The following is a 23,459-nucleotide window of genomic DNA, read 5'->3' as shown; positions in this document are numbered from 1 at the left end:
ATAATTTAAATTAGTAGAGCTTGAGGTTTCTGCCTAACTCAGAGATCTCAACCTCTACTGAGGAACTTTATAGAGTTTCAAGTCCAAAGACTTTTTTGATGGAGTCATTCTAGATACTAGGATCCTAACTTCTTGTTAGTTGAGGAAGGAAAATCATCTAACATTTATTGCTTGGTAACAATGGCTAAGATTAGAGCCTCCTTTGTACATAATTCATGTGAATTACCCATTTAACTTTTTAAAACCCTGTTGTGTAGTTCATATTTTGCTGCTTTTTATAGACTGGAAAAATGGATCTCAGTGTCAAAGGCCAAAAACCAATAAGTAGTAGAGTTGAAATACAAATACAAACCTACTTGCAAAGTCTCTGCTTTTTCTAATGCTCTTCTATATTAGCAGATTTAGTAACATAATATATTTAAAAGGGGGTTTTGTTTAATTTATTCCCCTAGATCTAGAAGTTTATACTTTAGATCACAAATAATATTATGTTATGGGCCCTGGGCTAGGAAGCAAAAGAGCGTATTTCTAACCCCATCTGTGCTGCTTCCTACCAGTGTGATTTTGAACAAGTCTTTCTCTATATCCTATGTGTTAATATAGAATTATCTATAAGGATTCAAATACTAGCCCTGATAGTTGTCCAGGATTGATGTATTATTTAAATTATACAACATATACTATTTAGTTATTATATGTAAGTTATTATACATTTGTAAGACAGTGATTTTGTTTTTACTACCACCACCCTTTGGATGGAAAACCACTATTTTTGACTTGATTTATTGGATTAAGAGGAAAGTGGGTTCTTGTTTGAAGTTGCTGTACAGTCAAAAGCAGGGTGATACTGGTATGAATTTCTTAAGCATCTTTTTCTGGGAGTCTTTAAGGGCAGTCAGTTGTCTTTGTTCTGCCCCTTACTTTGGAGAAAACTTTACTTCATCCTACTCTGCCATAAATAGATAAATATGGCTATATTAACTGTGAAGGATGATTTTTTTTCATCTTAAGAGAAACCTAAGTTATTTACCAAAACTTGTTTTTTCAAAGGCACCTTGTGTCTGACAACTGTCTATATTTCTTTTCTCTGCAGCATGGTTGAGAATTAGGGGAAGTTTCCTCAGATAGTTTCCTTCTTGACCTAACCCCGGGTTAGGAACTAGAGAACTGGACTTTATGTTTCCTATTTATTTCAGGATGTGTGGATGCATTTGTTCCTCCCATATGTCATGTCCTTTGGAAAGTTTTCGAATTAAAAATTATTTCTAGTACTCCAAATGGTATCATAAGAAAAATATCTTGGTACCTGCTGTCAGGAATGGATTATCAGATAAATGAGGTTACTGGCAAGTAATTGGGTTATTTAGTAGTTTTCTGAGTTTTTACACAGTACATTGTAGAGGTATTTGTATCCCAAAAGAAGAAAATTCTAGCCTAACTGCTACATAATGTGTTGATCTTCTAAATCAGTGATTTTCAAACCTTTTTTTTTGCAAGGAACCCTTAAATAAACCAGTGGATTAGACATACATATGTATACCATAACCACCCCAAACCAAGGTTTATAAACCAGAATACTAAACTGTAATTAAAATGTGAAATAAAAAGTGTTATGATAAAACTTATATAGATTTTATTTTGTACATTTTAGGCAATAATACTGAATGTATAGGTTGTTTTTGAACTTCTACCATGTGATTTCTTCTTTTTTAATTCTTTTTGTAAATATTTATTGAGTGCCTACTATATACTTATCATTATATTAGGTATTAGGGATGCAGTGATAAGGAAAAGATGTGATTTCTGCCCTTGTTAATCTTGTAATGTAGAGGGGTTGTATACATACAAGTAAGTAAACATTTATAGTATAGCATGGGAAGTATCATATTAGGGAACATGTAGGGTGCTGTGGGAACACATGGGAGGGCACAAAAGTAAAGAATTAAGGAAAGGCTTCCTGGAGAAAATAATGACTTGTTGAATCTTATCTACCATGCAAATATATCATTATATATTTTTTAAGCCACTCTTGATTTTATATGCAGGTCTTTTGGATCTGTTTTCTGTTCAGTGTTTAATTTCTCTATTTTAAAACCAGTGTTAACTGATTTTAGTTATCAGATCATTGTGGCCAAACTGAGTATCAGCCATAATTTCCCCGCAAGTTTAACTTTGACTGAAATTTGTCTGTTCCTGAAGCAAACCTGGTTTCTGAATTGTTCATTTTTATTCAAACATATTAACATTTCTTTTCAGAAACTTTGTATGTATCTGAAGATATATAAACTGCAAACACTGGTTGCTTTTAGGGAAGGAAACTACTTCTCTAAGTGAAGAAAGGGTCTTACTCCATTGCCCAGGCTGGAGTGCAGTGGTGCGATTATAGCTCACTGCAACCTAGAACTCCTGGGGTTAAGGGATCCTCCCACTCTGCAGCCCACAAGTTACAGTTTGCTGACCCCTTGCTCTTGGATGAAGATTTTGCATTCTGTGTATAAACTAGGTGTCTTTGTATTGTATGAAAGCCAGTAATAGCAGTTTCACTTTGGTCAGCTTTGTCCAAATAAGTATCTGGGTCACAGATATAAATTAATCAGAACAGTGAAAAAACAGAGCTCAAAGTGCTTTTGTCAATAATTAGAGGGATTAAAAGTGTTGACTGAAAATAAAAACAGTATTACTAAATGTGTGCTTCTTAAACTGAATTATTTCTGCCCTTAAGAATAAGCTGCAGGATTAAGCATTTCAAACATATTAATAAAAAGAAAAAAATACTTATATACTTTAAGTATTCAAAATATATATTTAAAATATATATTTCGTGTATTTATATATACAAGTATACATATATGTAGACATATTTTAAGGAGCAAATTAGAGAGTCATATGGTAAGTTAAAAGTGTATTAGAGAGGCCTGTGTTAGATTTCTGGCTCTCTTACCTGTGTGACCTTGGTTAACTTTTTAAAATTCTAAGCCTTAGTATACTCATCTGTATGATCATAATAATAGTATATATTTCAAAGGGTTGTTTAAATGAAATAATGTACTTGAAGTCTACATAGTGTTCCATAATAATAGCTATTATTATTTTATTATTGGAACATAAAATTTGAGTGAATTTTAAGTAAAGTCTGCATTTCAGTAAAAATTTTAGCTTCTTATCTTGATACGTATAGCAAAACCTGACACTCTCTACCCGCCCCCATTTCCTGAGGAAGGAGGTAAGTAATGATGTGTTAAGTATGTGTGTGTTCTCTTTTTCCATTAGGTATACTTGAGAGCAAAAGTTTGAAAAACATGGAAATTATATAAACCATTCTTTTTACTAAAAATTAATAATAACTATACACTATAATACATTTTTAATACATTCATCTGAAAATATAACAGATACATACCAGTCTTTTTTTTTTTTTTTTTTTTTTTTTAGAGACAGGGTCTTGCTTCCTGAGCTCAAGAGATCTTCCTCAGCCTCCTAAGTAGCCAGGACTACAGGTGGTGCCACCACACCTGGCTAACTTTTTTTATTTATTGTGCAGAGATGGAGTCTCGGTGTGTTGCCCAGACTGGTCTCGAACTCCTGGCCTCAAGCGATCCTCCCACCTCAGCCTCCCAAAGTGCTGGGATTACAGGTGTGAGACACTGCGCCCAGCCTAGACCAGTCATTTTAAAGTGCCATTAGAAGCATGAACTATATATGTGTCTTTTAAAAGTTTTATTTGTCTATCCATTCATTTCTTACTTGTTGAGCACCTGTTTATTTTTTATTGTTACTATTTTTTTTTACATAGATCTCACCAAGTCAGAAGAATGAGCACCTGTTTAGACACCAGTGTTGTCCAGTTAGATTTATACCTCTACTGGATAATTTCTTTTGTTTCCTTTCAGACATTGCTTAGTTGGTTTAGTGTGTATGTGATTTTTCAAAAACTGCAAAGTTACTCTTGTTATTCTTTATAGAAAAGTTAGCTGGATTTGTTTAGTTGGTGTGTTAGATCAGGTTTGTTTCTTTTGATGGTTTATTTTCTTCTCCTAAATGTAATATCTCTCTACTGTCCTCATTAAAAAGTTAGCCAGACTCTTTGTTTTACTCTTATCTTTCCCTTACCTACTCCCACAGTTTTAGTTGTCTCTTTAAGGAAAATAATTCTCAGTTATGTCTTTGAGGCAAACCTTTCTCTTGAGCTACTTGACAGTCTGGCCAGCACTTCAAACTAAAAAAGGTTTAATCCCAAATTTCTCATCTTTCCCAGCTCCCACTCCTGCCCCATCAAGATTGTCTTTTGTTCCTATTGTGTGTGTGTGTGTGTGTGTGTGTGTGTGTGTGTGTGTGTGTGTGTGTGTGTGTGTGTGCGTGCACGTTAACAGCAATTTTTTTGTTGCTGTTACTCAGGCTTGAAATATTGAAATTGTCTTTGACTCTCGTTTTCTGTATCTATTTAGCTGCCATGACCTCTGCATTCTTTCTTATTATCTAGAAACCTTAAATCTTTTAGTAATACCCTGATTCATTTTCCTACCACTAATGTCTTTACTTATTCTTAACTATGCCTCATTCCGCCAAGAGAATAATTTTCATAAAATATCACTGATTCTATCACTTTTCAACTCTAAAACCTTATTTCCCCGTGTGTCAGCTCTTGCTACAGTAATGTTCTAAAAAAACCACATCAGAACTTATTGGCATACAGTAATAAGCACTTATTGCATTCCTGCTGGAGTGGTGCTGTTATATTTTAGCCTGAGACCTTGCTGAGGTTAGCAGACCTGGACAAGGTTTAGCTCAGCTATTTCCAAGCTTCATGTTGAATCCAGTTTTGTTCCATGTGCCTCTCATTTTCTTTGGACCAGCAGTTTAGCTCGGGCAGGTATATATAAATTTTGTCTCCTTTAGCTCATGCTGTTCTGTAAGGTTCTCCCTTAAACCCTTTTTGTTTTTTTGAAATCTTTTCCATTTACTTTACTCTTTAATTTTTATTTTAAAGAATATCTTCAAACAGACTAAAACACTATAAGACATATAATGAATACGTATATGCCTTCCATTCTAGATTCAGCAATTGTTAATGTACTGTCAACATTTGCTTTATATGTATGTGTATGTATACTTTTTTCATGAATCATTTGAAAATAAAACGCAGGTTTCACCCTTTAATACTTCAGCATTCATCTCCTAAGAATATAAGTATTTTTCTGTGTAACATCAATACCATTATTTTTCTTAAGGATATTAACTATAATTCTACAATATTATCTATCAATGCAGGAATATTCAAATTTCCTCAGTTAATAGCAAACATTATTTATATCACTGCTTTTTAAAAAACTAGAGTCCAGTCAAATTTTGTTTTTTACAATTGTTTTTGAGTCTTGTTATTCTCTTTTACAATCTGTGAACATAGTATATCTCTTTATTTATTTAGGTCTCTTTGTTTTCTCTCAGCAGTGCTTTCTAGTTTTCAGAGGTCTTGTACATCATTTTAAAAATTTATTCCCAAATGTTTCTATATTTTTACTTTCTAATTATTTTTACTATATACTATAGAGAAATTCAACTGAGTTTTGAATATTGACCTGTTACCCTGTGGCCTTGATGAATTGTTAGCTAAAAATTCCAGTACCATGTTGAATATAAATGGTTACAGTGGTCTTCGTTGCCTAGTTCCTAATCTTAGAAAAGAAACATTCAATATTTTACCAGTAAGTATGATGTTAACTGGGGGGGGGAGGTTGTAGGTGGGTTTTATCTACCTATAAAAAAAAGTTTGAAGAAGTTCCCTTTTATTCCTGGTTTGCTGAGAGTTTTTTTTATGAATGGATGTTGAATTTTGTCAGGTGCTATTTCTGCATCTGTTGAAATGAACAAGTGATTTTTCTTCCTGATCTTTTCAGCAATATTGTGAAATTTGTTGATATTTGAATGTTAAACCAACCTTACATTCTTGGGATCAACTTTACTTGGGCTTTATATTATACTTTATAAATATGGATTTAATTCGCTAATATTTTATTGAGGGTTTTATATCTTGTGTTTGTGAGAGATATTGATCTGTAATTTATGTTTCTCATATTGGCATCAGCCTTTGGTATCAAGGTTATTCTGAGTTCATAAAGTGAATTAAGAAATGATGACTTTCTTTATTTTCTGAGTTGAAGATTGGTATTATTTCTTCCTTAAATGTTTGATAGAATTCACCAGTGAAACCATTTTGGTCTTGGTGTTTTGGGAAAATTTTAAATTTCTTATTAAAGTTTTTAAACAAATTTGGGATATTTCAGGTTTTTCTGTTTCTTTTTGAATCAGTTTTAGTAAGATACCTATGTGATGTCTCTTCATTCCTGATAGTAGTAATTTGTGTCTTCTCTCTTTCTTTATCAGTCTGGCCTAGAGTCTTATCAATCTTATTGACATTTTCAGAAAATCAATTTACTTTCTTTTCCTTTAGTATTTTTCTGTTTTCTCTTGCATCGATTTCTGTTCTTATCTTTATTTCCTTCCTTCTGCTTGATTTGTCCTCAATTTGATCTTCTTCTCCTACATTTTTAAAGCAGAGGCTTGGGTGATTGGTTTTAGACCCTTTATTCCTAATATAATCATTTAATGCTATAGATTTTCTTCTATGCCCTGCTTTACTAGCAAGCCACAAATTTTGATGTATTTTTACTTTAAGCTTAAAATATTTTCCTAAAGCCCCTGTTTTCTAGGTCTAACATCTGGGTTGTCTCTGAATCTAGCTGTTAATTGCTTTGTCTCTGGACACCTTTGTTTTATTTTGTTCATTTGATTTTTGTTATGTCTCATAATTTTTTAGCTAACTGTAAAATAGTAGAAACTGAAGTAGGTTTAAAGGCTATAAATAGGTATACCCTCTTTCGTCTGACTGTTAGTGTGGGAAATTAAATCTGTCTAGTCAGAAGTTATCCTGGGATTGAATTTTAATTTCTCTAACCATTGCACCACAGGCTTCAAATTCCTCTAATGTTGTCTTGTGTTCAGGGCAGAAGTGAGTGTCAAAGTGTTTTTCTCAATGTTGGTGCCCCTCTCTGCATTGCCTCTCTTCACTCTTGCCCATTGTCAGTGGTAGACTGGTGTTGTGGGTTACTCAGTGCTTTCAAGATTGGTAGAGGGGAGAGAACAGAAAAAGTTCTTTGTTGTGGTATAGGCTTGGTCTTAGGTAGATTATGTGTGCCTGGACCTCAGGATGGGACTTAACAGAGTCCCTACCTCTTATCTCTATGGCAGCCAAACTCTACTTTGGCTCTTTTGTGTGTCTTGTGTGGAAATGACTGCTCCCTCCCCTAGCACTGGGGGACCTCTAATCCTATTGGTAGAAAATCCTGGGCCCAGAACTGTTCTTGCCTCCCTTCTTCCCAGGGGTTGAAGGTTTTCTTCTCCCCCAGCAATAAGGCATGAGTTTGCTTCCCCTTCCTCAGTGACTTAAGGCCCTTGCTCTGTGTGAGGAAACGATCTGGGTAGGGTGGTGGGCTTTTGTTCCTTTCTCACAGTGGCTTGCACAACTGAGAGGGGCTCTTGACCATCTGCCCCGTAACCAGCGAAGGTCTATGGAAGAGTTGGTGAGTGAGTAACTGTTGGGGCTTCCAGGGGTTCTATACTGTCAAGCTACCCTACACTCAGCTTGAAGTAATTTCTTAAAATTTTAGCTGATTACTACTTGTATGACAGTGGTACCTTGCTTGGACACAGATGAGTAATTTCTGGCATCCTGTTTCATTTTGGAAGTATCTGTTCATCCTTGGAATTCAAGCTACTTGGTTATCTTGTACTTTAGTCCTCTCATTGGTTCCAGAAAAGTTTTGGGTAATTTAGAGGTGTTTTATTTAATTGCCAATATTCTGGGATTTTCCAAATATCTTTCTGTTACAGACTTTTTAATTCCATTGTGAGCAGATATATTTTGTATATTTCAGATTCCTTTAAATTTTTTTTATTACATTAAGACTTGTATGGTCCAGGATATGGTCTACCTTAGTGGATGTTTTATGTAAAATTATTGTGTGAATTGTTCCGTAACAGTGAGTTCAAGTTGGTTGAAATTGTACATATCATCTATGCTTGCTGATTTTGTCTTTGTGTGTGTGTTAACAAGAGGAGGGTGTTAAAGTCTGCAACTATGATGGTAGTTATGTCATTTTCTCCTTCTATGTATTTTGAAGCTCTGGCATTTGGGATTGTTGTGACTTCTTGGTGAATTAATAATTTTATCAGTATGAAATGTGCCTTTTTTCCTTTGGAAATGCTTATTTATAACTTTTACTTTTAGAGTAGCTTCCGAGCTGCTGTTTTCTGTTGCTTTGTTAGTTTTTCCCCCCTTCCAAGTATCATCTTGTGCACTCATGATTTGAGTTAGCCAAAGATGTAAGGAGAATTTGCGCACAGATTTGGGGGCATTACCCCCTGGATTCCTTTCTGTGATTTTTGTTCTCACTGTCTGGCAGCCACAGTCTCTAACCTCTGGCTCCTTTGTGTCTGGTAAGACTACTGCTTTCTGCTTTGAGCTCTGTCCCCATACCTCATGTTGGTTTGGGGAAAAAATGTGGATCTCACATGGTTTTTTTTTTTTTTTTTTTTTTTTGAGACAGAGTCTCACTCTGTTGCCCGGGCTAGAGTGCCGTGGCATCAGCCTAGCTCACAGCAACCTCAAACTCCTGGGCTTAAGCAATCCTACTGCCTCAGCCTCCCGAGTAGCTGGGACTACAACAGGCATGTGCCAACATGTCCGGCTAATTTTTCTATATATATTTTTAGCTGTCCATATAATTTCTTTCTATTTTTAGTAGAGACGAGGTCTCACTCTTGCTCAGGCTGGTCTCGAACTCCTGACCTTGAGCCATCCTCCCGCCTCGGCCTCCCAGAGTGCTAGGATTACAAGCGTGAGCCACCGCGCCCGGCCTCACATTGTTTTTCCATCTTAAAAAACTATGTCCATTTCTGTTTCTGCCTACTTTTGATTGATCTCCAGTGTTTTTAAGTATAGTAGCTGCTTTTTTATATTTTATCTAGAGTTTATAATTGTTATTGTCAGGAGGATTAGTCTGATACAAAGTATTTTGCCATATCCAGCACCAGAATTCTAGTCTCTTTTAATTTAGAACATCTCCACCCTTTTTATTCCCATCACCTTGACATTTTGAAGAATCCTGGCCAGTCTTATAAAAGTCCCACAATCATGATCTGTCGGATCATTTCCTCGTGGTCATGTTTAACTTTTCCTCTATCCCTTATATTTCCTGCAGACTAAAATTTAGATCAAGGGACTTGATTAGATTCGGGTTAAACCTTTTATGTTTCATAGATGGTATGTATATTTTACCAGGAACATAATAACTCATTGTTCTGATATTGGTAATGATTAACTGTAAAAGTATGTTTTTCCCTTTGTAATTAGTAAGTAATCTCTGGGATGGTAATTTGTACCCTCTTCATTTTTCACAGGATACCCAGATGTCAACTCTTTTTAAAGTTTATTCTAGTGAGATCCCAGCACAGATCCCACACTTAACAAGCATTAGCTATTATTACTGTTATTTAGGACCCATTCCCCAACCATAAGTCCTTATAGTTTCTAATTATATATACACTTTGATGGTACATATCTCATACTGTGTTGTGATTATGAAGACATTTATGTCTTTTTCTTCTAGATTTTGGGGTACTGAATGCAGATCTCACAACTTACAAATCTTTGTGTCTCTCATAGCATTTAAGTAGCATTTGATATATAGTAGGCACTCAGTAATTATTTTTTATGGGAAGAAAAAAGTTAAGTCTCCAAAGCCTTTTGCTATTAAAACATTTTTTAATCACTGTCTTAGTTACTGGTTACATTTAATGTTAATTACATTTTTTTATAGGTAAATGAGAAAACGGGACAGATTATACAGTATGATAAATTTTATATACACGAAGTACAAGAATTGATAGACATAAGGAATGATTATATCAACTGGGTCCAACAGCAAGCCTATGGAATGGTATGTTTTCTGTGCATTTTATGATTTCATTTCTATATTATCATTTGTTCTAATACAAAAGAAACAATTACTTGTTTCTGAAATACCTCAAAGTTTTTTCAGAGCTTTTATTCAAAGCTTTTCTTAAAAATAAAAGCACATTGCAAAGGAGTAGCTATATATCATATAGTATTTATAAGCAAACATTCCACTGTTTTACCAAATCTAAACTGAAGAGCTATATTACACTTTTGTAAAGAAAAATACAAATGTGATATGGATTTTTAACTTTCACTTATTTTCCATGAGATTGCCTCTTATTTCTCTGATGTTTAGAATACTAGAATCCCTGATATTAGAACTCTTACAAATGTTTTGTTCTTGTGAGATTAGTGCTTTGAAACTACCAGAAGAGAACCTTAGAATCATTGATTCTATTTTTGAATTTTCCCTGTTATGTGTTTGATTTTATTTCAAATTTTTGATATACATCAAGATGTATACTAAGTCTTTAATAATTAGGCACTTAATGTCCCATTAAAATAGTAGGATAGTATTACTAAATTTGAATTAGGCACCTAAAGTTTTAATGTAGGAATGGGTAAGCAGTTAGATATAAAATAGTCAGGTTTAATACTGTTTTTTACTAGCCATTTTAGTATACTTGAGACCAATTTTTCTGTCCCCAAAGCAGGTAATTTATTTTGTGTGCAGTAGTTGTAGAAGGGTGATTAATCTTTCATTGCTTACTAGGCTTCTTGTGGATAGGCAGTTAACTAGCACCTCTGATAGTATCTGGAATATGTTTAGTACAGTAGTTTTTGAATGGCAGCCTGGTTAGTTCATGCTATTTTGAGGATACTTTTACTTCTAGAAATCAGCTTACTTCTAGATGTCTTTCCCTTCCATGGGTACTTAGGTCAGGACTTGGAGAGACTCATTGACTTTTCTCCAGAACTACTGGAAGGCTGGATCAAGTTTATAGCCATTCTGTAGGTTTAGGTCTACTTGTTTGCTCATTCAACAAATATTTAGTGAGAATCTCCTATGTAGCAGGTGCTGATTTAGGTATTGAAAATACAGTGATGAATTAGACAGATTTGGGCCCTGTGTCTCATGAAATTTATAATCTAGTAACAAAATTGATGATAAACAAAGCAAAAAATAACCAGCTAATAATATGCACTATATAGAGAATTAAAATGAGAGGATATAGTAAAGACTGCTTTCTTAGGATTGAATAATCTGAAAAGACTTGTCTGATCAGAACTGAGCGGTAATCTGAATGACAAGGGGCAACACTGTAAAATCAGGACAGAGAGAATTTAAAGAAAAATGAACATTTGGTAAAAGACCTTAGGTGAGAACAAGCTTGATATGTTTGAAGGATAGAAAGCTAAAATATGGGAGTGGGGAAAGATCAGAGAAATGGGCAAGGAACAGATCATGGAGAGTTTAGTAAATTAGCATTAGGAATGATTTAATCTGAAGTGTTATGGTAAGCCATTAGGAAATGGTAAGCAGGGAGGAACTTAGTCTGATTTGTATTTTGAATAATTGCTTTTGTTAGCTGGGTAGGGAATGGGAAAAAATGAAAGAGGGAGACCAGTGAGACTGTTATTTTAGTAGATTAGGGAAGAGAAAATGATGGGTTTGACTAGAATAGTAGTTGTGTAGATGAAAGAAGGAAATGGACTTGGAATGCCTCTTGGAGATAAAAGAGACAAGAATCACCAATGGATTGGATGGGAGGAAATGAGGAAAGGGGAGAAATCCACAAAGAAGATTAAGAAAGAAAGGCAGGAAAGAGGAAAGGCAGTAAGAGGAAAAGCAGGAAAATGTCATGGAAACCAAAATTTAAAAGTGAAAAAACTGTGTTGAATGCTGCTGAGGAGGATAAAACCATAGAGTTGATGGTAAATTTAGTTACATGAAGATCAGTTGGTTACCTTGATAATGCCATTCTAGAGTTGGAGGTATTGCTAAAGAGAAGTTTGGAGGTGAGGAAGCAAGAACATTAACCACAGGCAATACTTTCAAGAAGTTCTGCATTAAAAAGGAGCAGAAAAATGGAGTGATACCTGGAATCAAGGGATAGGTTTTTAGGAAAGAAAATAATTGACCTCAGGAGAGTTTTGAATATTTCCTTTTTCCTTCCCTGTTTGAACTAAATCTCTGACCTAAGTGAAGCTTTTCAAACTCTTCTTCCAGAGCACCTGCAAAGGCAGGAGAAATAACCCATTTCTTGAGGTTTTTAATCTTCCCTTGGCAAGACTTGTTTTGGAGCCTCATTTTCTGTCTTTGAACATATGTACATTTTATATTCTGGACATAATAGATACTGCAATGTAAAAGGTATTAATTTATTTGACATTGAGGAAAATTGATGCTTCAGGAAATGAACCTTGTTTATCCCAAGACTGCATATGAACCCCCTGACATGCCACCTAGGGTACCCTGGGTCTATGAGCCATGTTTTTGAAACAGGAATGATATTTGGACTCCTTTTAAAGAAAAACAATTTCTTACAAAGCCCAGTGTTCACTTACATGTTGTTATAGTTATCTTATATAAATATATATACCCATTAAACTAGTTCTAAACTTCTGATGCTTAGCTCTTAAAAGATCTTTAAAACCTTAACAAATTTATAATTATAAATAAAAATATAAATTTAAAAATCAAGTTAATGTTAATTTAGTATGGAGGATGATTATGTTCTGATGATTAGGAATCCTGGCTCACACCATAAATATGGTAAGGAAGCAGAGTAACATAAGAGTTCCTGGCCACAAAACAAGTCTCAGCAAATGCAGAAAAATCAAAATCATACCATGTATCTTCTCAGACCACAGTGGAACAAAACTAGAAATTAGTTCCAAGAGAAACTCAAAACTACACAAATGTATAGAAACTAAACAACCTGTTGCTGAACAATCGTTAGGTGAATGACAAAATCAAGATGGCAATAAAAATATTTTTTTGAATTGCATGACAAAGACGACACAAGCTTCTAAAATCTCTGGGATACAACAAAAGTAGTTCTAGGAGGGAACATTATAGCCTTAAGTGCCTATATCAGAAAGACAGATCACAAGTTAACAATCTAATGTCACACCTGAAGGAACTAATAAAAGGAACAAACCAAACCTTAAGCTAGCAAAAGAAAAGAAATAACAGAGATCAAAGTAGAAATAAACAAAATGGAAATGAAAAACATAATATGAAGGATCAACAAAACAAAAAGTTGGTTCTTCGAAAAGATAAACAAAGTCAATAGGCCACTAGGTAGATTAACTAGAAAGAGAACAGAAAGGACTATAATAAGCTCAATCAGAAATGAAAGAGGAGATATTACAACTGATACCACAGAAATACAAAATATTTGTCCATGACTACTATAAAAGTCTTTATGCACACAAACTAGAAAATTTAGAGGAAATGGACAAATTTTTGGAAACACCCAACCTCCCAAGCTTGAATCAGAAAGAAATAGAAATCCTGAACAGACCAATAACAAGTAGCAAGATTGAAACAGCATTTAAAAATCTCTCAAAGAAAAAAAGTCTCGGTCTGGTTGGATTCAGTCAAGTTCTGCCAGACCTACAAAGAAAAATGACACCTAGCCTACTGAAACTGTTCCACAAAGTCAAGAAGTGGGGAATCCTCCCTAAATTATTCTATGAAGCCAATATCACCCTTATACCAAAGCCAGGAAAGTACATAACAACAATAACAAAAAACTGCAGACCAATATCCCTCATCACCTTAGGTGCAAAAATCCTCAACAAAATACTACCGAACTGAATCAAACAGCACATGAAAAAGATAATTCACCATGACTGAGTGGTTTTCATCCTAGGGCATGCAAGGATGGTTCAATATATGCAAATCAATAAATGTGACTCACCACATAAACAGAATTAAAAATAAAAATCATATGATCATTTCAGTAGATGCAAGAAAAGCATTTGATAAAAGCCAGCACTCCTTCATGATAAAAACTCTCAACAAACTAGTTGGAAGTAGAAGGAACATACCTCAAAATAATAAAAGCCATATATGACAAACCCACGGCCAGTGTCATACTGAATGGGGAAAAGTTGAAAGCATTTGCCCTGAGGAACCAGAACAAAACAAGCATGCACACTGTCACTACTTCTATTCAACGTAGTACTGAAAGTTCTAGTCAGAGCGGTCAGGCAAGAGAAGGAAGTAAAAGGCATCTAAATCAAGAAAAAGGAGAGGAAACTATCCCTTTTGCTGAAGCTCTTATGTCTAGAAACCCTAAGGACTCCACCAAAAGACTCCTAGAATTGATCAATAAGTTTAGTAAAGTCTCAGGTTATAAAATTAATGTACACAAATTAGTAGCATTTCCGTATACCTATAACAGGCAAGCTGAGAGTCAAATCAAGAACTTAGTGCCATTTAGAATAGCTGCAAAAAAAAAAAAAAAACAACCTAGGAATATACTTAGATAAGGAAGGGAAAGATCTCTACAAGGGGAACTACGAAACACTGATAAAAGAAATAATAGATGACACAAACAAAAGGGAAAACATCCTGTGCTCATGGATTGGGAGAATTGACGTTAAAGTGTCCATACTGTCCCAAGTGATTTACAGGTTCAACACAATTCCTATCAAAATATCAATGTCATTTTTCACAGATCTAGAAAAAATAATCCTAAACTTCATATGAAAACAAAAAAAGATCCCAAATTGCCAAAGCAATCTTAAGCAAAAGGAAAGAATCTGTAGGCATTACATTATCTGACTTCAAATTATACTACAAGGTCATAGTAATCGAAACAGCATGGTGCTGGTATAAAGGTAGACACATCAATGGAACAGAATAGAGAACCCAGAAATAAAGCCATTTAGCTACAACCAACTGATTTTCAGCAAAGCAGACAGAAACATACACTAGGGAAAATACACACTATTCAATAAATGGTGCTAGGAAAACTGGATACCCACATGCAGAAGAATGAAACTGGGTCCCTGTCTCTCACCTTATACAAAAATTAACTCAAGGCTGGGCGTGGTGGCTCATGCCTGTAATCCTAGCAGTCTGGGAGGCTGAGGCAGGAGGATCGCTCGAGGTCAGGAGTTCGAGACCAGCCTGAGCAAGAGCGAGACCCCATCTCTACTAAAAAAATAGAAAGAAATGATCTGGACAGCTAAAAATATATATGGAAAAAAATTCGCCAGGCATGGTGGTACATGCCTGTAGTCCCAGCTACTTGGGAGGCTGAGGCAGAAGGATTGCTTGAACCCAGGAGTTTGAGGTTGCTGTGAGCTAGGCTGATGCCACGGCACTCAAAAAAATTAGCTCAAAATGGATTAACGACTTAAACGTAAGACCAGAAACCATTCTAGAAGAAAACATAGAAAAGCTCTTTTGAACACTGGCCTAAGCAAAGTATTTATGACTAAGACCCCAGAAAGCAAATACAGTAACAACAAGAATAAACAAATAGGACTTAATTAAACTAAAAAGTTTCTGCACAGCAAAGGACATAATCAACAGAGTAAATAATCAACCTACAGAATGGGGGAAAATATTTGCAAACTATGCATCTGACAAAGGGCTAATACCCAGAATCTACAAAGAATTCAAAAAAATCAGCAGGAGCAAAACAACCCCATCAATAAGTGGACAAAAGACATGAACAGATTTTTTTCAAAAGATAGACAAATGGCCAAGAAACATATGAAGAAATTCTCAACATCACTATTCGTCAGGGAAATGCAAATTAAAACTACAATGAAATTCTACCATACCCCTGTCAGAATGGCGATTACTAAAAAGTAAAAATCAATAGATATTGGTGCAGATGCAATAAAAAGGGAACACTTACACAGTGTTGATGGGAATGTAAATTAGTACAACCTCTATGGAAAACAGAATGGAGATTCTTCAGAGAACTGAAAGTAGCCCTACCATTTGATCCAACAATCCCACTACTGGGTATCTACCCAAAGGAAAAGAAGTCATAATATCAAAAAGACACCTGCACCCAAATATTTATCACAGCACAGTTAACAATTGCAAAGATACAGATTCTACCCAAGTGCCCATCAACTGATGAGTGGACAAAGAAAATGTGGGGGTTGTGTGTATGTGTATATCATGGAGTACTTCTCAGCCATAAAAAGAAATGAAATAATGTCTTTTACAGCAACTTGGATGGAACTAGAGACCATTATTTTAAATAAAGTATCTCAGGAATGGAACGGCAAATACCACATATTCTCACTTAAAAGTGGGAGCTATCCAAGGGGTATCTGTGGTCATAAAGTGGTAGAGTGGACTTTAAAAAAGCAAGAAGGGAGGAGGGTGGAAGAAGGGTGAGGGGTAAATATCTACTTATCAGGTACAGTGTACACTATTCTGGTGATGGGTACACTGAAAGCCCTAAACTTCAGCATTATACAGTTCATCCATGTGACAAAAAACACTTGTGCCTCCCTAAATCTTTTGGGGGGAGGGAGGTGCCAGGGTTCAACTCCCACCTCAGCATTTATTCAACTCTGTGTCCTTAGGAAAATTACTTAATTTCTCTGAGATCTCATTTTCTTTTCTGTAACTTAGGATGATAATACCTATCTTAAACAGTTATTGAGAAGATTAATTGACATGATCCATAAGAAGTACTTAGGGTAGTTACTGACACATTGTTAAGTCTTGGTAAAATGATGATTATTGTTAACTGGCTTCCTTGAAACATGCTGCAAGTTTGGCAGTAGCTTCTACTTTGTGGTGTCTGATAAGTCTGTTCCCTTGCTGCCTTTTTCTGTGTACTAAAATGAAATGTTAGCTTTTAGAATGAGATGTGATACTCATTTGGCCATCACTCATCAAAAATACTGTTTAAGTATGAAGTCTCAGACAATTACAGAGATCCTGTCTGGTAACAGTTTGGTTATAATCAGAACCGTTGCAGGCCTTGGAGTTTCATGGCAATACAGGGATTATAAATGGATTTTCCTAATTTTAGCTTTTTTAAATCAAGTTTTAAAAGTATTGATATTAAACACTATATTTAAAATTCTCCCAGAGCACTCATAGACCCCCTACGAATATATCCCCTGGGAATCTCCTAGCCCAGTTTGAGAAACGTTGTCCTACAGAGTAATATCTGACTGTATCACTGAGAACTCTGTCAGATGTGCTTTGACTTAGAATTTATATCTAACAACTTTACCTTGTTCTAAACACTGCAAGAAAATTATTTTGTCTTCATGCCGTAGTCTGTTGGTTTTTTTTTTCTCTATTACCTTTCTTTCCCAGTCAAGGATTTTAAGAATCCATGAGGTATACACTACTCTGATCCCTAAACTTTAATAACTAATTCTGTGAAATTATTGGCTTTCTTTGTAATATCCTGTTTTTCCTTTTTTTTTTAATTGCAAAATATTAAGGGGGTACAAGTGTTTTTGTTACATGGATACCATTTATAATGCTTAAGTCAGGGATTTTAGCATGCCCATCACCTGAATAATGTTCATTGTGCCCATTAGTTGAGTTTTTACCCCTCACCTCCTCAAACCCTCCCTGTAATCTTTTGTACTGCTGAGATGCCTAACTTTTCAGCTCATTCCCTCATCCTTCTTTTCACCTCTTTCCTCTTACATGTTTTTGTGAAGTCTTTCCTTGATTTTCTTACTCCTGCTAATTACTATATAATCTGTGTTTTTTCCCCAAGACTCTGATCTTGATGTGTAAAACTATTGTTTCTTTTGGATTCCTTTGCTTTTTATCTCTTTCTCCCTCTACTGTGATTTCTTGGCAAAATAAAAAAGCATGTGCATTTTCTCTCTCTCTTTCTCTATCTTCTGCTATTTAATGATTTTTCTCCACTTTCTAGGTATTGTTCTCAGTTGTACATTTCCTTACCCTCCTTTAACTTTTCTCTGAAGTTGCTTATTAAAATACCTTTGTGGTTACTACCAAACTCTTTCCTCTTTTTTCTTCCCTTTCTTAATTATTATACATGTATATTATCAATGTATATCTGATAAAAATTGACTAATTCAGAATAAAGTATAAAAAGGCCTATCCTGTTTCAATTACAATGAGATTCAAGTTAAGTGTTTTTTAAATATGCATATGCTATTTTTTCCAAAAACTGAATGTACCCTTATGTGAACCATGTCAGATATAAGTAAGTACTAATAAATACACTGTGGTAAATTGGTGAAAATTTTATACTCTTTGATATTATATATTTATGTCATAAATCTTATTTAATATTGTGCTGCATGTATAAATCATCACTGTATTTGTTCTGTGGCATTAAGTTGTACATTATCTGTGGGCAGGTGCTGAGCTAGCAACATTGCATGTTCACCAGCAAAATAGGAAGATAAACTGGTATAACAGCTGGGTGAACCAGCTTTGGAAAGATATATCAGTATTTAGCTTCCCTAGATTGGATTTCTTTCTCACTTAATAAAATAAAGAAGTTGACTGAAAGTCCATTTATGCTCCCTTGCACCTCTAATATTTCCCAGAAAAGTTCGTCCTTGCTTTTTAAAGCTGCCTTGTCATCTTTAATGGCATTAATATTTTACAGGGATCCAGTCTTCAGATTCTTAGACTGATCATATTGTCATTTTCTTTCCTCATGCCTTGAATTACCAAATTATGTTTGTGTATTTTCATTTCCTTCATTTTAGAATTATCTTTTTATTTCTGTCTTAGCTAAGACCCTTCCTATTTATTTGAATTACTTCAATAACTTCAGTGTCTTTTCTTTATATCATCTCAGAATAAATCTATGTTATGCCCTTAAATCAGGATAACACCAGCAGTGGTTTAGTGTTTTGCTCATGAGTAATCAGTTGAAACTAAAAGGTGCCAAGGTGCTGCCTCCTTTTTGTCTTTAAAAACTGGAACTCTCATTAATCATTGGTGTTAAAAGCCTTAGTGAAGTCTGATTTAGACCTTGAAACTCTGACTTTTGACATTCATTTAGATCTTTGTCACTCTAGCTTCTTAGGACCTTGAGTAACTATGACATTGACTAAGTTAGGTATACCTTAACCCAATTTCAGGCTCCCCCCTATCCCTCTTATAAACAGCCGGTAGTTAGTGCTTGACAGTATGGATTTGGAGCCAATAGTAGCTCACTTACACACATTGAGTGGTGTGTTGAATTTTTAGCAACAGACCTTCCATTGATCTCACATGATTTTGTTATGTTGTCCCCACCCCCCACACCTCTTTGTTTTCCTTTTGAATTTCCGTTGAAACTACTACTTTGAGTAATTTAATTTGAGCTACCTTGCAGCTCTTAATATTTCCTAGAAGAATTTATTCTTGCTTTTTAAAGCATTTACTTTTTTAAATGTTTGACTTTGTCTACAAACTGTAGTCCTTAAACTGAAATTTCTAATAATGAACTTAATCTGGTTTTCCTTTTGATGCCTGTCTCCTAGATAAACCATTTTACCTAACGTCTAATAGTCTCTTCTTTTCTCAAGTTTTTCATGACCTCTTATTTTCATGTTCCTGACAGTTCACATCTCTCCAGTCAAATTTTTGGTATAACCAAATCATATTTCTGCTTTAGTATGGCTTCGTTGTACTGTAAATTTTAACATTGTCTTATTGACCTCCTCAATGGATAATCAGATGCATAGCACCTATATTTAATTACATGTAGTAATAAAAATGATAGTGCATATATATTAATGTTCCACTGTTTACCCAGGGATAACATCTATCTCCTATAATATTAACTCCCATGGTATCTAGTGTAGTTATCACTCAGGCCATAGGTGAATTTTGATAGATGTTTCTTTGCTTATTTAAACTTTCTTAGTGTAGTAATAACACTTTTTTTTTTTTTTTTTTTTGAGACAGAGTCTCGCTTTGTTGCCCGGGCTAGAGTGAGTGCCATGGTGTCAGCCTAGCTCACAGCAACCTCAAACTCCTGGGCTTAAGCGATCCTACTGCCTCAGCCTCCCGAGTAGCTGGGACTACAGGCATCCGCCACCATGCCCAGCTAATTTTTTCTATATGTATTTTTAGTTGGCCAGATAATTTCTTTCTATTTTTGGTAGAGACGGGGTCTCGCTCTTGCTCAGGCTGGTCTCGAACTCCTGACCTCAAGTGATCCACCCACCTCGGCCTCCCAGAGTGCTAGGATTACAGGCGTGAGCCACCGCGCCCGGCCAGTAATAACACTTTTTAAGTGTCTTACAAGAGGGGTGTTGATAATGCAGGAGGCTATGCACATATATGTATATATTTGTGTTATATGGGAAATTTGTACCTTCCTTCCAATTTTGAACCTAAAAGTGCTCCAAAATAATAAAGTTCTTTTTTTTTATAAAAAATCCCACAAGATATACTGTAAAAGGATTTCAGATGGTCCTTTTAAATTGCCTTCCATTTAAACTGAGTATAATTTAAAAGGTCTTTTTTGCAGAAAAGCCTCTAAAGACCTTCTTGTTAACACTGCCAATAGCAACATGTACATAGTAATAACTTGGTACTCTGAATTTGTTGAAAGAAACTATTATCCATAATTTTCTTTCTCAGAATAGGATTTGCATAGAGTCCTGTTTTGCTTATGCTTACACTGCTTTGGCTTTATTTAACACAGGATAGTGAGAGAACCCTAAATCTTTGTTCATGTCTTAAAGCCTCCAGTAATCACCCTCATGGCATGTGAGAACTTAGTCAACTACAAAATTAGACAGAATAGTCAACATAAGACTGCCCTCACTTTTAATACCAATTGCAAGTTTGAGGGGTTCCCCAAACTACTCTCAGGGTTGATGATTTGCTACAAGGCCTCCCAGAACTCACTGAAAACTACTACACTGATGATTACAGGTTATTATAGGAGAAGGATACAGGGTAAAATCAGCCAAGGGAAGAAGTACACAGGGCAGAGTCTAGTAAAACTACCAAAGGCAGAGCTTCTGTTGTCCTTTCCCCATGGAGTCATGGATGAGTTACTTTCTCAGCATCAATGAGTGACCTCAATCACAGGGTTTTGCTAGCCAAGGAAGCTTACCTGAACCCTGGTGCCCAGAGTTTTTATTGGGGTGCAGACACATCCTGCTCATGTGGCTGACCTTTTCTAGTCCCCAGCTCTTCCGGAGGCAGAACTGATACCACATGGCCCAAGCCCCCGTCATAAATCACATTGTTAGATTGTCCAGTGACTAAAGTCCCCAGGCAAACAAAGACACTCTGTCTGTCAGGCACAGTTCACCTCCCAGTAGCCAATGGCAGTGCCCTCTCTTTGGATAAGATTCGTTCCTCGCTACACAAGGCACCATCCACAAATTTATAATAGTAACGTATTTCTAGTACCTTACGTAAGTCTGTACTCTGAGCATTTGTGGAAGCTTTCCACAAGAAATTGCACATTTCTGTTCAATAAAGTGATAAACTTACATTATAATTTCCACTGTTATTTCCTTCATAAGTACATCTTTCTCTCTTCATTTCTTCTTTATACTTACTAACCCCTATGTCCTGTCCTATACTTTCTATTTTATGTTAATTCAGTTTTAAAGAATGCTTAATATAAGATACCTTATATTTTACTGGTTTTTTTCTGTCGAATAAAAACAATTTATGGCTTACTTTTTCTCACTTTGTTTCCATATAGCGATTTAATCTACTAAACACTTTCAAATATTTTGTCAAGATTAACCAAGTCTTCTGAGGAATGTTTTCTCCATTTTCCAGGTAGAGAAACTGAGCCATAAAATTACTTCTTCAAGACCAAGTCAGGTTTAGAATTAGTTTCCCTATTCTACCTAAATTCTACAAATTGGGGGTGCTTAGTTGTTGAAACCAAATTTCATTATGTTCAAGCCTCAATAATTTTATGATCACAGGGTACTGAAACAAAGATGTAGATATAGATATATAAGTTGCATGCGGAAAGGGTAAGTTTTATTGTAGATGTATTTTCTACCTCATTAATTTAATATTCTGCTGTAGCAACATATATGAAATGCTACTTTGAATAGAAATAGTTAAATTTGGACACTAACATTGCTCTTTCCTCATTATTGTTATATTCTACACTGCTGTCTTAGGATGTCAACCATGGATTAACTGAGGTAAGTTTGGTGTAATAAAGTCTCATGTTCAGAATAAGATATACTGTGTTTTGTCCTAAGTGATAGGAAAGCCAAAGGTTCTTTTTTTTGTATGATTTATATACAAATATATATCATTCTTAAAATTGAGTCTATAGAAATTATCCTGTTTTAACATTTCAGAAGAATTTTCTGAAGAAAAGTAAAGTCTGTTTTAGTTAACATTACACCTATGATGCCTTTCAACAATATTTGCTTTAGAATAGTTCCTGTCCTCCTCAAATCTTCCAGTATAAAATGTAGTGTATCCTTAGAATATAAAAAAACCAAACCTTTACTTTAAAATTTGATAAATGCCTACCTAATAAGGCAGAAAACATCATATATTAGAGAAGTAAAGTGAGCTTTATTTTTTAAACTAATAATTGATAATCAGAATGGTCACAAAATTAAGCTCTTCATTATAATCATCTTTCTCACTTTGTCTCACATGCCGTCCTAATATATAAAGTTCTAGTACTTTGGCTTATGTAGTAAACAACCTTAAACTGCCTTTTTAACACTTGGGAACATTATAATACTTCTTTTATCTGTTAGAGATGTCCGGTTTTGCTTTGCTTTGCTTTGTTTGTTTTTTGGTATGCTTTTCCCAGCTCCTGAACCAATAAGGCATTTTGAGTTAGCTTTAAATTGTAGGTCTAATATTGTTTGCTTCCTCATTCTCAGATAGAAGTAAAATTGTGAAAACATGGTGTTTTGGAGCCAAAGAAGCACTTTAGGAATACCTAAATTTTTTTTTTGAGTTTCAGAGAAGTAAAATGACTTTCTATGATCAATAGCTAGGTTTTGTCACTATATAGGATGAAGGTGCAAACTTGTCACATGGGAAATTTTGAAGTGATAATTTAGTATAAGGTGCATATAACTTGAATATTGTATGATATGTTGAGAACAAAGAATTGATAGTGATTGGGCAATATTAGATTAATTTGTTTTGGTGGCTATAGATAAGAGAGACTTAGATAATTTGAAATATATTCAAGAGAAGGCAGGATGGAAGAAAGCTAGAAACCATATTATTTTCAGAATGGCTAGAAGAAACACTGGGAATGTTTAGCATGGAAAAAAGACAATTTAGGGAGACAATGATCAGAACTTAAAATATTTCAGTCACATATACTTCCCTGCAGGACCAAAACAGACTAAATGATGCGTAGTGATATATAGAAATGCAGATTTGGACTTAATATAAAGAACTTTTTGATTACTTAATAAGAAGTGGATTGTTTATGGTGTATTACTGCTTCATTGGAAGCCTTATAGCAGCAGCTCTGTGTCAGGACAGGCACAAAAGTATTACTTTGTTGTTTAGATGATAGGAGTAGATCTTCCTCCAACTGCAAGA

The 23,459-nt window shown here is 35.0% G+C and overlaps 1 protein-coding gene across 6 annotated transcripts in view; it reads left to right on the top strand.

Moving 5' to 3' along the window:
- HERC4 (HECT and RLD domain containing E3 ubiquitin protein ligase 4) overlaps positions 1-23,459 on the top strand; it is a 110,864-nt gene that overhangs the window by 61,423 nt on the left and 25,982 nt on the right. For 5 of the 6 annotated variants that reach the window (XM_045569246.1, XM_045569245.1, XM_045569248.1 and 2 more), the window contains 2 exons: positions 9,876-9,995; positions 22,052-22,075. In XM_045569246.1, the coding sequence (XP_045425202.1) occupies positions 9,876-9,995; positions 22,052-22,075 (144 nt within the window). The remainder of the gene's footprint in view (positions 1-9,875; positions 9,996-22,051; positions 22,076-23,459) is intronic. The other variant, XM_045569247.1, reaches the window with a different exon arrangement.

This window comes from Lemur catta, chromosome 14 (assembly GCF_020740605.2).
Source record: "Lemur catta isolate mLemCat1 chromosome 14, mLemCat1.pri, whole genome shotgun sequence".
Taxonomy (NCBI): domain Eukaryota; kingdom Metazoa; phylum Chordata; class Mammalia; order Primates; family Lemuridae; genus Lemur; species Lemur catta.
The sequence above is the reverse complement of the archived record's forward strand: the minus strand, read 5'-3'. Positions and strand labels throughout refer to the sequence as shown.